The sequence below is a fragment of the Triticum aestivum genome, chromosome 2A (genome assembly GCF_018294505.1).
Source record: "Triticum aestivum cultivar Chinese Spring chromosome 2A, IWGSC CS RefSeq v2.1, whole genome shotgun sequence".
Taxonomy (NCBI): domain Eukaryota; kingdom Viridiplantae; phylum Streptophyta; class Magnoliopsida; order Poales; family Poaceae; genus Triticum; species Triticum aestivum.
The window spans coordinates 703044031-703058777 of NC_057797.1; the positions used below are offsets into that span (position 1 = coordinate 703044031).

The 14747-nt window shown below is 45.7% G+C and overlaps 1 protein-coding gene across 1 annotated transcript; it reads right to left on the minus strand.

Moving 5' to 3' along the window:
* Positions 1-2494: 2494 nt before the first annotated feature.
* LOC123186033 (uncharacterized) lies at positions 2495-3215 on the minus strand. Its single transcript, XM_044597829.1, has 2 exons — positions 2843-3215; positions 2495-2737 (listed from the first exon to the last, which is right to left on the minus strand). Exons 1-2 carry the CDS (start codon positions 3162-3164, stop codon positions 2691-2693), a joined length of 369 nt encoding a protein of 122 aa, XP_044453764.1. The 5' UTR covers positions 3165-3215; the 3' UTR covers positions 2495-2690.
* Between the last annotated feature and the right edge of the window lie 11532 nt (positions 3216-14747).

Here is a 14747-nt window from a genome sequence, read left to right on the forward strand (position 1 = left end):
TAAGACGTGCGTTGCACGTGTCGCTTACTAGTATGACCCAAACGGACGCGTGTTTTGTCCATTTTTTTAACACACACTATTAGAGAAAACCTTACACAAAGAATTTTAGCAGTGGCGCTGGCTAAAATGAGGCGCTGTTGCTATTTAGTAGTAGCGCGTGTACATTACAAACGCAAGCACTTAATTACATGCGCATACACTCACCCTTATGAACGCACACATACACCCTACCTTTATGAGCACCCCTGAAAGACTAAGCCGACATATTATCACCTCGTCGTTGACGGGAACATCTCCTCCCACTGAATGCACATCGCCGGAAATGCTAAAATAAATCCAGGAATAAATATAAGCAACCCTGATGGGTTGGGATACCACGGTCCCTCCAACCATCAAACTACAAGTTGATTTGTCGTTTTTTGTCTGTTTGGGTCTTTGGGATTGTCCACCTTTTATTTTGGATGGATCGTGTCGTCCAACAGATGGCCGACACATTATTTTCCCGGCAAAAAAAAACAAATTTAAAGACATGCGGCCGAATTTAACATAATTAAACACTAAACGGCCGGTCAACCGCCCGCAAAAGTCCATTTAAACATTAATAAAACATTAGAAAAACTAAAAATGCGCCCACACGCTACCTGGTCCTTGTCATCGTTGTTGTCGTCACCTGTGAGGTCGAAAAAGGTTGGCGGCGGCCCAACCCACGGGAATGCGGTCTCTCACGTCACTTGCGCCGACTCCTCCAGCGTCTGCTCCACAACAACATTGCTGCGCGGCGGGCGCGCTCCTCCTCCTCCCATGCCAAGCGGGCTCGGCGCTCCTCCTCCTCGAGCCCGTCCTGCATCTGGTGCTCGCTGTCGGCCCACTCCTCCGCCAGCCAGTGTTGCCTCCATTGCTCGAGATAGGCTGCCTTCTCCTCCGGTGGTGTGTCCATGTAGACGGCTGGCGCCTCACCCACTCGCAGACAATGACAATCCATACGTACATATCCAGCGCGCGCTCGGTGGGCACCATGGGCGTGCACGGGGGCGTGGGCATGCGCGTGGCGTGTGCTCGGGCAGGCGGCGGCGGTGGAGCCAGGGGTAAACGCAATCCCCCGCCGCCGGCAGCATGGGGGCCTCCTCTAGGCCGTTCCAGCGTGCGTCCTACTTGAGTTGTCTCTCCTCCAGGGCGTGCTGCAGTGTTGCCTCTAGTGTAGCCTGGTAGGCTGCCTCCTCCTCCTCCTCCTCCTCTGGCATGACCTTCGTGGGCGACGACACGAAGCCAGGGTTGAGCTGCACACTGCCATGGCGGGCCAGGTCATGCTCTATCACGAATCAGACCTCCCAGTTAGGGAGGCGCCGTTGCTCCGGCATAAGGAGGGCGCGCCAGCACAAGCACCTGTGGCGACCGTGGCACTGCAGGCACGGGGGTGCCAGCCATGGGGCAGGTTGACGTCCGGATAGGGCAGCGGCTGGCGGTACTGTTAGTGCCGGCACGCTTGGTGCACCGAGATGTACAACCTGTCCCGTGGCCCGCCGCATGGAGGAGGTGGCGGCGGCAGAAGAGGAGGCACGCGGGACGAGCTGGCACTGGCGTGGAGCTTCCCATTCCCCTTGCGAAAGAAATCCATGGCTAGGGTTTTGCTGTCGTCGGCAAGGTGGGCAAGCTTGGCTAGATGTGGACGGGGGAGGGGAAGTGGATGAGGCCGGCCGCCCCTGCACGCTTGCATTGAAAAGGCTGGTGCTTCCATCCACTGCCAAGCGGGCCCGAGGTAGGTGGTCGTGTTTAATACAACCACGAGCAGTGGGTGTGCCACCGATAGGTGGGGCCGTGGCGGACACCGAACGGACGCGCGGTGCGTCCGTCTCGAATCCGTGTGAACACAAAACGAGCGCAAATTTGAGCCTGTAATGCGTCCAAACGGACAGCGACTAGACGCTTTTTGGATTTGGGTCGGCGGGATAGGCTGTTCTTTTGGTCCATTTCGCCACAAACGGACACGCGCGGATCATTTGGGTTGGCGCGTTGGAGTTGCTCCAACAACTGGATCGGCAACTAGCCACGGCGGGAAACAAGATTATGGATTTCAGTTTAACTGAACAAATTGACTTCGTTTATGAGGAAAATCCAGCCAAAATTCGTACAAGTAACAAAGATAAAGAAGAGAAAGAAATTGACGTCCAGAAGAAGGCACGACCTAACTAGCAGACACAAAGACCAACACCACGAGCAAAATAAGTAGATGTAGGGTGTCCTGGAGGAATATGCCGAGTTTATATCGTATTCAGTTCGTTCGAACACATGGATTTAAACAAATAGATTGATGTACTCGGGCATGCAGTTACCGGGGGCAAAAGAAAAAGGGAAACGCTTTCCATCATACGTCTGGCAAGAAACAATCGTCAGACCGCTCAAAGAAAAGGGAGAGAGAGCATGGATATCGAATTCGTAGCAACTTCAGTCGTTGTAATGACTGCATGAAGTATACTAACTATTTAGATGGAAGGCCTTTATTCTTATACTATTATTATTATTGGGATCTCACGGTAACATGCCATGGCAGATTACATTCTGACGATGGGATAGCTCACTAGCTCAGCATACACGCACGCGCGGACTTTATTTATAGTTATAGTTATTCTGCCATGATCTCTCCATCTCCTTCACTGGCCTTCCTCTCGCGCGATCCCCATGACCGAAACTCCTCACGCATGCGCGGATGGTGGTGGCACCCGCCCCCCGATGGTGTAAGCTGCAAAAATTACGTGGTACGTGGATTAGACGAGTCCGGCCATGCAGAACTGCAGAAAAATGGATTATGCAAGCAAAATGTCCGCACGCATGCTTAGTTGCTTACTTCCGCGTTTGCTCCCGACGGGGAGTTCGATGTGGCACTCGTGGGCGAGGAGGACGAGCTTCACGGGGCTGACGGTCTGCTCGTCGGAGGGGGTGAGGACGCGGCAGATGCAGGGCATGTCAACCTTCTTCACCTCGTTTTTGCAGGCCTGGCTCGCGGGCATGTAGAAGCCATCCTTCTTGATGCTCTTGATGCAGATGTGCATGATCATGTCCTTCTCGTCGTAGCAGTCCTTCTCCCCCGCGGCGAGATGCGCCGCGAACCCGGCGACGATCGAGGCCAACAACAGGAAGCGGACGAGGGTGGCTCCGGCGCTGCCCATCTTCCTGTGCTGCTGCTGAGCTGCTGGCTACTGTGCTTGCGAGTGGTGTGCATGATGCTGGCAGTGGGAGCTCGTTTATATAGTAGCCGAGGACCCCCGGTGCACGTACGATCGACGGAGTGGACTGGAGACTGGAGAGATCGACGACCTACCTACCTGGTTGACGGCGGCGCTAGTTGCATTAAAACGGTGAGCGGCGACAAGAAAGATTAATGAGCTGAAATCTTCGATCGAACTGCCATTAGGCATGTGTCGCTTCATTGAATTCGGGTCTTCTTGGTAGTGGATGTGATGATCGACCTGAGGCATCAGGTCCATGAACAGATGAACTCAGCTGCAGATGCTACACGTACGGTTTGTTCATGGAGACAAGACAAAACCACCCCCTTCTTCCATCATGCAGTCAATCACTGAAAAGAATGGAATAATCAGCTATTCTTTTTCTTTTTCCCGAAAAACTTTCAATCTATTCATCTTCAATCATCATTACCGGAATCGCATCCTATGGCAGTGTACAACGAGCACCAAAAATACAAATTACATCCAGATCCGTAGACCATCTAGCGACGACTACAAGTACTGAAGCGAGCCGAACGCGCGCCGTCGTCATCACCCCTTCATCACCGGAGTCGGGCACAACTTCAATCAGCCATTCTAGATTAGCCTCCACGGTCGATGCTCGAAAATGGCATCATCGCCGAACCAGTGAAGAGGCATCGCATGCAGACAGTTGTATCGTGTATGCATGCCACCAACTTTTTTTGGCTCTTCAAATGCAAGCCGGCAGGTCCATTTAACTCCAAGAAAAAGCTCAAAGGCCATTAATGATCGCCCATTAGTGGGTTATATAAATCATAGGTTGTGAGGTAAAACTCAAATATTAAGATAACGTGGACGAGTATATATCGGCACATATTAGATTCTTTTTTTACATCACTGCCTATGTTCAAATTGATTTCACCTACAGCTAGTTGTTTCTTTTCTTTTGAGGGCTGCCTACAACTAGCAGAAACACGAAAATACCCCTGGCTAGGGTAGGATCTGGGTTGGATGGGACAAAAAACATACAAGCTCAAGCCCGAGCCGGCCTAGCTCGAAACGCTCAATCTGTGGCGTTTTGAAATTTTTTTTTTTGAGGGTCCGTTTTGATTTAAGTTAACTATTTTTTGATGCTGATGTAAAAAACTATTTTTTTGCGGGTGAAAAAAAAACTATTTTCTGATGCAAAACCACATTATTATTTTAAACTAAAAACTAATTCCAGCAACGTCATGCCTTTTCCGGATGTCAGGCAGGCCGAGGCCGAACCTAGCCCGGATGTCTTGCCTTCACGCTAGGTTCATCTGGATGGGCTGCCCATAGTCATGTCTTGGTAGAATTACCAAATTGATTTTAGGCCATAAATTCTAATATTTTTTCTTTTCAGAATATGTAAGTGGTGCTCCCTCCTAGGGAAACACACTTTGGTTCTCGGGTGTACATACACCCTATATGGAAGAAAACAAATTAACAATACAAAAAATTCAAAAAATCCAAAACTTTTATGAATAAACTTGTCTTTCTTTCGCACTACTAAATAATTTTTCATGAAGAAAAAGAAAACCATTGACTTCAGGGTAAAGATTTTTTTCTTCAATGGCATGGTTATTTTCTTCTTCTTTTTCATAGTGGGGGAGAACCAACTATGTGTAGGCATATTTAGTTAAGCACATAGTTAAATTCATGTCATTGATCAATGATACCTTGAATACTTTGATGACATCTTGTATGGTTGTATACTCTGGTACTCAAGTAGAGCAATATATAAACTGTACCATTTCTCGCGAATCAAATATACTGTACTGAGAAAGATGCAGCTTGGATTATAAAAGTGGCTGTCATCGCTTTGACTGAATCAATCGCAAGGTCCAGCAGCCCCAAGATTGGCTGGCTGTTGGGTGAATGAATGAATGCTTTGCTTTTTTGGCTCGCTCATTCAGTATGTAATAATAACCAGTATTGTTTGGTTGCCTGTTGTGTCTTGAAACCGAAATACTTGAAAAGAATATAGCTATCTATCTAGTATGTATGTATGTTGATGAATTTGCCTGGCTGATTAACGAGGCACCGGAGCCCCCCTCTCCTGCAAATCTATCCTTGATGCCACAAGTGTTTCCAATTTCCAAATTTGACAAAATTTGAATGAAACGACTCATATATGTATGCATCTTTTCCCTTGTCTGTGGGAAGCGACTGCTTTCAAACTTACCACTAGAAATCAGATGTGGTGTTTTCGTTACAATAGGAGTCTTACATCACTAGTAGAAAACAGGGCTTTGGTTGAGGCCTGGGTAAGGGCATTAATCTTGGTTCACTCACGACCCGGGACCAAATGGGGCATCAGTCCCGGTTCGTGAGGCCAGGGCGCCGGCCGGGCCTCGGGGGGCCATTGGTCCTACACTAGTAGAAAACATGGCTTTGGTACAGGCCTGGCCAGCCCATTAGTCCCGGTTCAGTCACAAACCAGGACCCATGGGAGCATATGTCCCGGATCGTGAGCCCAAGGGGCCGGCCGGGCCTCGTGGGGCATTGGTCCCAGTTCATCTGTCCCCTTTGGTCCCGGTTCCAGACATGAACCGGGACCAATGGGCCTCGTTCCTGGCCCACATCCATTGGTCCCGGTTCATGGTTGGAATCGGGAGGTTCGTGGCCAATGAGGTGCCTATATATACCCCCTCGCCCGCGAGCAGAGCACTCCAGTGCTCTGTTTTTTCTGGCCGGTGAGGGGAGAGCTTTGTGGTGCTCTAGATCACCTTCTATGCACATGAGGTGTTCGATGAAATGCCCGAGCCACACTATTTAAGCTTTCTCCTCTCCAAGCTCGACCTCCGGCCTCCATTTTTCTCAAGATTTGTCTAGGTTTAGCGGTCTGTCACGTCCCCGTCTTCTCCGCCGTCGATCGCTCGCGCCGATCTCGTCGCCGGCACTACCGTGGTGATCCTCTTGTTCTTATCTTCTTTCTAAAAGAAAATAAATAAGAAGAGGAACATAAAAAATAAGAAGCTTTAGAGAGCTATATGTTGTTCAATGAGAACTATATATGTATGAACTTTATGTATTTTTTTAGTAATAACATTTGATCACTATTGTACTTTGGTTTTAATGTGATGATGAACTTCTATTAATTTGGTCACTTATCTATCCATGATGTTCTGTAATGGTTTTTGACACACTTAATTATATAATGCATGCAGATGAACCGACAATGGATGTATGGTGACAGACGCACCTCCGAGTACATTAAGGGCGTGCATAATTTTCTCGAAGTGGTTGAGGCAAACAAGCAGAATGGTTTTATGTGTTGTCCATGCCCTAGATGTGGGAATACGTAGTCTTACTCTGACCAGAAAATCCTTCACACCCACCTTCTTGAGTCATGCCACACTATAATGTTTGGACCAAGCACGGAGAAAGAGGGGTTATGATGGAAGACAACAAAGAAGAAGAGGATGATGACAACTATGTGCCCCCTGAATACGGTGATGCTGCAACGGGGGAAGCTGAAGATAAAGAGGAACCAAACGATGTGCCCGATGATGATCTTCGTCGGGTCATTGTTGATGCAAAGAGACAATGCGGAAGTGAAAAGGAGGAGTTGAAGTTCGATCGCATGTTAGAGGATCAAATAAAAGGGTTGTACCCCAATTGCGAAGATGGCAACACAAAGCTCGGTACCACACTGGAATTGCTGGAGTGAAAGGCAGACAATGGTGTATCTGACAACGGATTTGAGAAGCTACTGAAAATATTGAAGAAGAAGCTTCCAAAGGATAACGAATTGCCCGACAGACGACAGTACGTACGGAGCAAAGAAGGTTCTATGCCCTCTAGGATTGGAGGTGCAAAAGATACATGCATGCCCTAATGACTGCATCCTCTACCGCGGTGCGTACTGCTACCTCTTGAGCATGCGTTGGTTTTCCCTTGAACGGGAAAGGGTGATGCAACAAAGTAGCGTAAGTATTTCCCTCAGTTTTGAGAACCAAGGTATCAATCCAGTAGGAGACAATGCACAAGTCACCTAGTACCTGCACAAACAATCAAGAACCTTGCAACCAATGTGATAAAGGGGTTGTCAATCCCTTCACGGTCACTCACAAAAGTGAGATCTAATAAAGATAGTAAAGTAAATATTTTTGGTATTTTTGTTGTATAGATTGGAAAGTAAAGATTGCAAAATAGTAAACGAGATGCGATGTAAATAAAAGAGATGCAATATAATAAGAAAGAGACCCGGGGGCCATAGGTTTCACTAGTGCTTCTCTCAAGATAGCAAGTATTACGGTGGGTGAACAAATTACTGCCGAGCAATTGATAGAAAAGCGCAGAGTTATGAAGATATCTAAGGCAATGATCATGAATATAGGCATCACGTCCGTGTCAAGTAGATCGAAATGATTCTGCATCTGCTACTATTACTCCACACATCGACCGCTATCCAGCATGCATCTAGAGTATTAAGTTCATAAGAACAGAGTAACGCATTAAACAAGATGACATGATGTAGAGGGATAAACTCAAGCAATATGATATAAAGCCCATCTTTTTATCCTCAATGGAAACAATACAATACGTGCCTTATTGCCCCTACTGTCACTGTGAAAGGACACCGCAAGATTGAACCCAAAACTAAGCACTTCTCCCATTGCAAGAAAAATCAATCTAGTAGACCAAACTAAACCGATAATTCAAAGAGACTTGCAAAGATATCAAATCATGCATATAAGAATTTAGAGAAAAACCAAATAATATTCATAGATAATCTTGTTCATAAACCCACAATTCATCGGATCTCGGCAAACACACCACAAAAAAGTATTACATCGAATAGATCTCCAAGAACATCGAGGAGAACTTTGTATTGAGAATCAAAGAGAGAGAGAAGAAGCCATCTAGCTAATAACTATGGACCCGAAGGTCTATGTTAAACTACTCACGCTTCATCAGAGAGGCAATGGTGTTGATGTAGAAGCCCTCCGTGATCGATTCCCCCTCCGGCAGATCACCGGAAAAGGCCCTGAGATGGGATCTCATGGGTACAGAAGGTTGCGCCGGTGGAAAAGTGGTTTCGTGCCTCTCTGCGATGTTTCTAGGGTATAAGAGTATATATAGGCGAAAGAAGTACGTCAGTGGAGCTACGAGGGGCCCACGAGGGTGGGGGCGCGCCCTCCTGCCTCGTGGCCTCCTCGTGGAGTTCCAGACTTCGACTCCAAGTCTTCTGGATTGCTTTCGGTCCAGGAAAGATCATCGCAAAGGTTTCATCCTGTTTGGACTCCGTTTGGTATTCCTTTTCTGCGAAACTCTAAAATAGGCAAAAAAACAGAAACTGGCACTGGGCCTCCGGTTAATAGGTTAGTCCCAAAAATAATATAAAATAGCATATTAAAGCCCATTAAACATACAAAAAAGATAATATAATAGCATGGAACAATAAAAAATTATAGATACGTTGGAGACGTATCACGTACGAGGATTTGAACGCATGCCCAGTATGCGGTGCATTGCGGTATAAGATCAGACGAGATGACGCTGGTGATGTTTGATGGGTTTCATAGTAATTTCAAAAAAATTCCTACGCACACGCAAGATCATGTGATGCATAGCAACGAGAGGGGAGAGTGTTGTCTACGTACCCATGCAGACCGACTGCGGAAGCGTTGACACAACGTAGAGGAAGTAGTCGTACGTCTTAACGATCCAACCGATCAAGCACCGAAACTACGACACCTCCGAGTTCGAGCACACGTTCAGCTCGATGACGATCCCCGGACTCCGATCCAGCAAAGTGTCGGGAAAGAGTTCTGTCAGCACGACGGCGTGGTGACGATCTTGATGTACTACAGCAGCAGGGCTTCGCCTAAACTCCGCTACAGTATTATCGAGGACTATGGTGGCTGGGGGCACCGCACACGGCTAAGGAATAGATCACGTGGATCAACTTGTGTGTTCTAGGGTGCCTCTACCTCAGTATATAAAGGACCAAAGGGGGGAGGCTGGCCGGCCACAAGGGGCGCGCCAGGAGAGTCCTACTCCCTCCGGGAGTAGGATTCCCCCCAATCCTAGTTGGAATAGGATTCCTCGGGGGGGGGGGAGAGAGAGGGGGCCGGCCACCTCTCCTAGTCTTAATAGGACTAGAGGAGGGGGGAGGCGCGCAGCCCACCTTGGGCTGCCCCTTTCTCCTTTCCACTAAAGCCCACTAAGGCCCATATGGTTCCCGGGGGGTTCCGGTAACCTCCCGGTACTCCGGTAAAATCCCGATTTCACTCGGAACACTTCCGATATCCAAACATAGGCTTCCAATATATCAATCTTTATGTCTCGACCATTTCTAGACTCCTCGTCATGTCCGTGATCACATCCGGGACTCCGAACTAACTTCGGTACATCAAAATGCATAAACTCATAATATAACTGTCATCGTAACCTTAAGCGTGCGGACCCTACGGGTTCGAGAACAATGTAGACATGACCGAGACACGTCTCCGGTCAATAACCAATAGCGGGACCTGGATGCCCATATTGGCTCCTACATATTCTACGAAGATCTTTATCGGTCAGACTGCATGACAACATACGTTGTTCCCTTTGTCATCGGTATGTTACTTGCCCGAGATTCGATCGTCGGTATCCAATACCTAGTTCAATCTCATTACCGGCAAGTCTCTTTACTCGTTCTATAATACATCATCCCGCAACTAACTCATTAGTTGCAATGCTTGCAAGGCTTATGTGATGTGCATTACCGAGAGGGCCCAGAGATACCTCTCCGACAATCGGAGTGACAAAACCTAGTCTCGAAATACGCCAACCCAACATGTACCTTTGGAGACACCTGTAGTACTCCTTTATAATCACCCATTTACGTTGTGATGTTTGGTAGTACCCAAAGTGTTCCTCCGGTAAACGGGAGTTGCATAATCTCATAGTTATAGGAACATGTATAAGTCATGAAGAAAGCAATAGCAACATACTAAACGATCGGGTGCTAAGCTAATGGAATGGGTCATGTCAATCAGATCATTCAACTAATGATGTGACCTCGTTAATCAAATAACAACTCATTGTTCATGGTTAGGAAACATAACCATCTTTGATTAACGAGCTAGTCAAGTAGAGGCATACTAGTGACACTTTGTTTGTCTATGTATTCACACATGTATTAGGTTTCCGATTAATACAATTCTAGCATGAATAATAAACATTTATCATGATTATAAGGAAATAAATAATAACTTTATTATTGCCTCTAGGGCATATTTCCTTCAGTCTCCCACTTGCACTAGAGTCAATAATCTAGATTACACTGTAATGATTCTAACACCCATGGCGCCTTGGTGCTGATCATGTTTTGCTCGTGGAAGAGGCTTAGTCAATGGGTCTGCAACATTCAGATCCGTATGTATCTTGCAAATCTGTATGTCTCTCACCTGGACTAGATCCCGGATGGAATTGAAGCGTCTCTTGATGTGCTTGGTTCTCTTGTGAAATCTGGATTCCTTTGCCAAGGCAATTGCACCAGTATTGTCACAAAAGATTTTCATTGGACCCGATGCACTAGGTATGACACCTAGATCGGATATGAACTCCTTCATCCAGACTCCTTCGTTCGCTGCTTCCGAAGCAGCTATGTACTCCGCTTCACATGTAGATCCCGCTACGACGCTTTGTTTAGAACTGCACCAATTGACAGCTCCACCGTTTAATGTAAACATGTACCCGGTCTGCGATTTAGAATCGTCCGGATCAGTGTCAAAGCTTGCATCAACGTAACCTTTTACGATGAGCTCTTTGTCACCTCCATATACGAGAAATATATCCTTAGTCCTTTTCAGGTATTTCAGGATGCTCTTGACCGCTGTCCAGTGATCCACTCCTGGATTACTTTGGTACCTCCCTGCTAAACTTATAGCAAGGCACACATCAGGTCTGGTACACAGCATTGCATACATGATAGAGCCTATGGCTGAAGCATAGGGAACATCTTTCATTTTCTCTCTATCTTCTGCAGTGGTCGGGCATTGAGTCTGACTCAACTTTACACCTTGTAACACAGGCAAGAACCCTTTCTTTGCTTGATCCATTTTGAACTTCTTCAAAATCTTGTCAAGGTATGTGCTTTGTGAAAGTCCAATTAAGCGTCTTGATCTATCTCTATAGATTTTTATGCCTAATATGTAAGCAGCTTCACCGAGGTCTTTCATTGAAAAACTCTTATTCAAGTATCCCTTTATGCTATCCAGAAATTCTATATCATTTCCAATCAGTAATATGTCATCCACATATAATATCAGAAATGCTACAGAGCTCCCACTCACTTTCTTGTAAATACAGGCTTCTCCGAAAGTCTGTATAAAACCAAATGCTTTGATCACACTATCAAAGCGTTTATTCCAACTCCGAGAGGCTTGCACCAGTCCATAAATGGATCCCTGGAGTTTGCACACTTTGTTATCTCCCTTTGGATCGACAAAACCTTTCGGTTGCATCATATACAACTCTTCTTCCAGAAATCCATTCAGGAATGCAGTTTTGACATCCATCTGCCAAATTTCATAATCATAAAATGCGGCTATTGCTAACATGATTCGGACAAACTTAAGCATCGCTACGGGTGAGAAGGTCTCATCGTAGTCAACCCCTTGAACTTGTCGAAAACCTTTTGCGACAAGTCGAGCTTTGTAGACAGTAACATTACCATCACCGTCAGTCTTCTTCTTGAAGATCCATTTATTCTCAATTGCTTGCCGATCATCGGGCAAGTCAACCAAAGTCCATACTTTGTTCTCATACATGGATCCCATCTCAGATTTCATGGCTTCAAGCCACTTTGCGGAATCTGGGCTCACCATCGCTTCTTCATAGTTCGTAGGTTCATCATGATCTAGTAGCATGACTTCCAGAACAGGATTACCGTACCACTCTGGCGCGGATCTCGCTCTGGTCGATCTACGAGGTTCAGTAGAATCTTGACCTGAAGTTTCATGATCAACATCATTAGCTTCCTCACTAATTGGTATAGATGTCGCAGAAACAGTTTTCTGTGATGTACTATTTTCTAATAAGGGAGCAGGTACAGTTACTTCGTCAAGTTCTACTTTCCTCCCACTCACTTCTTTCGAGAGAAACTCCTTCTCTAGAAAGGATCCATTCTTAGCAACGAAAGTTTTGCCTTCGGATCAGTGATAGAAGGTGTATCCAATAGTTTCCTTTGGATATCCTATGAAGACACATTTCTCCGATTTGGGTTCGAGCTTATCAGGTTGAAGCTTTTTCACATAAGCATCGCAGCCCCAAACTTTTAAAAACGACAACTTTGGTTTCTTGCCAAACCACAGTTTATAAGGCGTCGTCTCAACGGATTTTGATGGTGCCCTATTTAACGTGAATGCGGCCGTCTCTAGAGCGTATCCCCAAAACGATAGCGGTAAATCAGTAAGAGACATCATAGATCGCACCATATCTAGTAAAGTACGATTAAGACGTTCGGACACACCATTACGCTGTGGTGTTTCGGGTGGCGTGAGTTGCAAAACTATTCCACAATTTTTCAAATGTACACCAAACTCGTAACTCAAATATTCTCCTCCACGATCAGATCGTAGAAACTTTATTTTCTTGTTACGATGATTTTCAACTTCACTCTGAAATTCCTTGAACTTTTCAAATGTTTCAGACTTGTGTTTCATTAAGTAGATATATCCATATCTGCTTAAGTCATCTGTGAAGGTGAGAAAATAACGATATCCGCCATGAGCCTCAATATTCATCGGACCACATACATCTGTATGTATGATTTCCAACAAATCTGTTGCTCTCTCCATAGTACCGGAGAACGGTGTTTTGGTCATCTTGCCCATGAGGCACGGTTCGCAAGTACCAAGTGATTCATAATCAAGTGGTTCCAAAAGTCCATCAGAATGGAGTTTCTTCATGCACTTTACACCGATATGACCTAAACGGCAGTGCCACAAATAAGTTGCACTTTCATTATCAACTCTGCATCTTTTGGCTTCAACATTATGAATATGTGTATCACTACTGTCGAGATTCATCAAAAATAGACCACTCTTCAAAGGTGCATGACCATAAAAGATATTACTCATATAAATAGAACAACCATTATTCTCTGATTTAAATGAATAACCGTCTCGCATCAAACAAGATCCAGATATAATGTTCATGCTCAATGCTGGCACCAAATAACAATTATTTAGGTCTAATATTAATCCCGAAGGTAGATGTAGAGGTAGCGTGCCGACCGCGATCACATCGACTTTGGAACCGTTTCCCACGCGCATCGTCACCTCGTCCTTTGCTAGTGTCCGCTTATTCCGTAGTCCCTGTTTCGAGTTGCAAATATTAGCAACAAAACCAGTATCAAATACCCAGGTGCTACTGCGAGCTCTAGTAAGGTACACATCAATAACATGTATATCACATATACCTTTGTTCACCTTGCCATCCTTCTTATCCGCCAAATACTTGGGGCAGTTCCGCTTCCAGTGACCAGTCTGCTTGCAGTAGAAGCACTTAGTTTCAGGCTTAGGTCCAGACTTGGGTTTCTTCTCCTGAGCAGCAACTTGCTTGCCGTTCTTCTTGAAGTTCCCCTTCTTCTTCCCTTTGCCCTTTTTCTTGAAACTAGTGGTCTTGTTAACCATCAACACTTGATGCTCCTTCTTGATTTCTACCTCCGCAGCTTTCAGCATCACGAAGAGCTCGGGAATAGTCTTGTTCATCCCTTGCATATTATAGTTCATCATGAAGCTCTTGTAGCTTGGTGGCAGTGATTGGAGAATTCTGTCAATGACGCAATCATCTGGAAGATTAACTCCCATCTGAATCAAGTGATTATTATACCCAGACATTTTGAGTATATGCTCACTGACAGAACTGTTCTCCTCCATCTTGCAGCTATAGAACTTATTGGAGACTTCATATCTCTCAATCCGGGCATTTGCTTGAAATATTAACTTCAACTCCTGGAACATCTCATATGCTCCATGACGTTCAAAACGTCGTTGAAGTCCCGATTCTAAGCCGTAAAGCATGGCACACTGAACTATCGAGTAGTCATCAGCTTTGCTCTGCCAGACGTTCATAACATCTGGTGTTGCTACAGCAGCAGGCCTGGCACCCAGCGGTGCTTCCAGGACGTAATTCTTCTGAGCAGCAATGAGGATAATCCTCAAATTACGGACCCAGCCCGTGTAATTGCTACCATCATCTTTCAACTTTGCTTTCTCAAGGAACGCATTAAAATTCAACGGAACAACAGCACGAGTCATCTATCTACAATCAACATAAACAAGCAAGATACTATCAGGTACTAAGTTCATCATAAGTTTAAGTTCAATTAATCAAATTACTTAAGAACTCCCACTTAGATAGACATCCCTCTAATCCTATAAGTGATCACGTGATCCAAATCAACTAAACCATAACCGATCATCACGTGAGATGGAGTAGTTTTTAATGGTGAACATCGTTATGTTGATCATATCTACTATATGATTCACGTTCGACCTTCCGGTCTCCGTGTTCCGA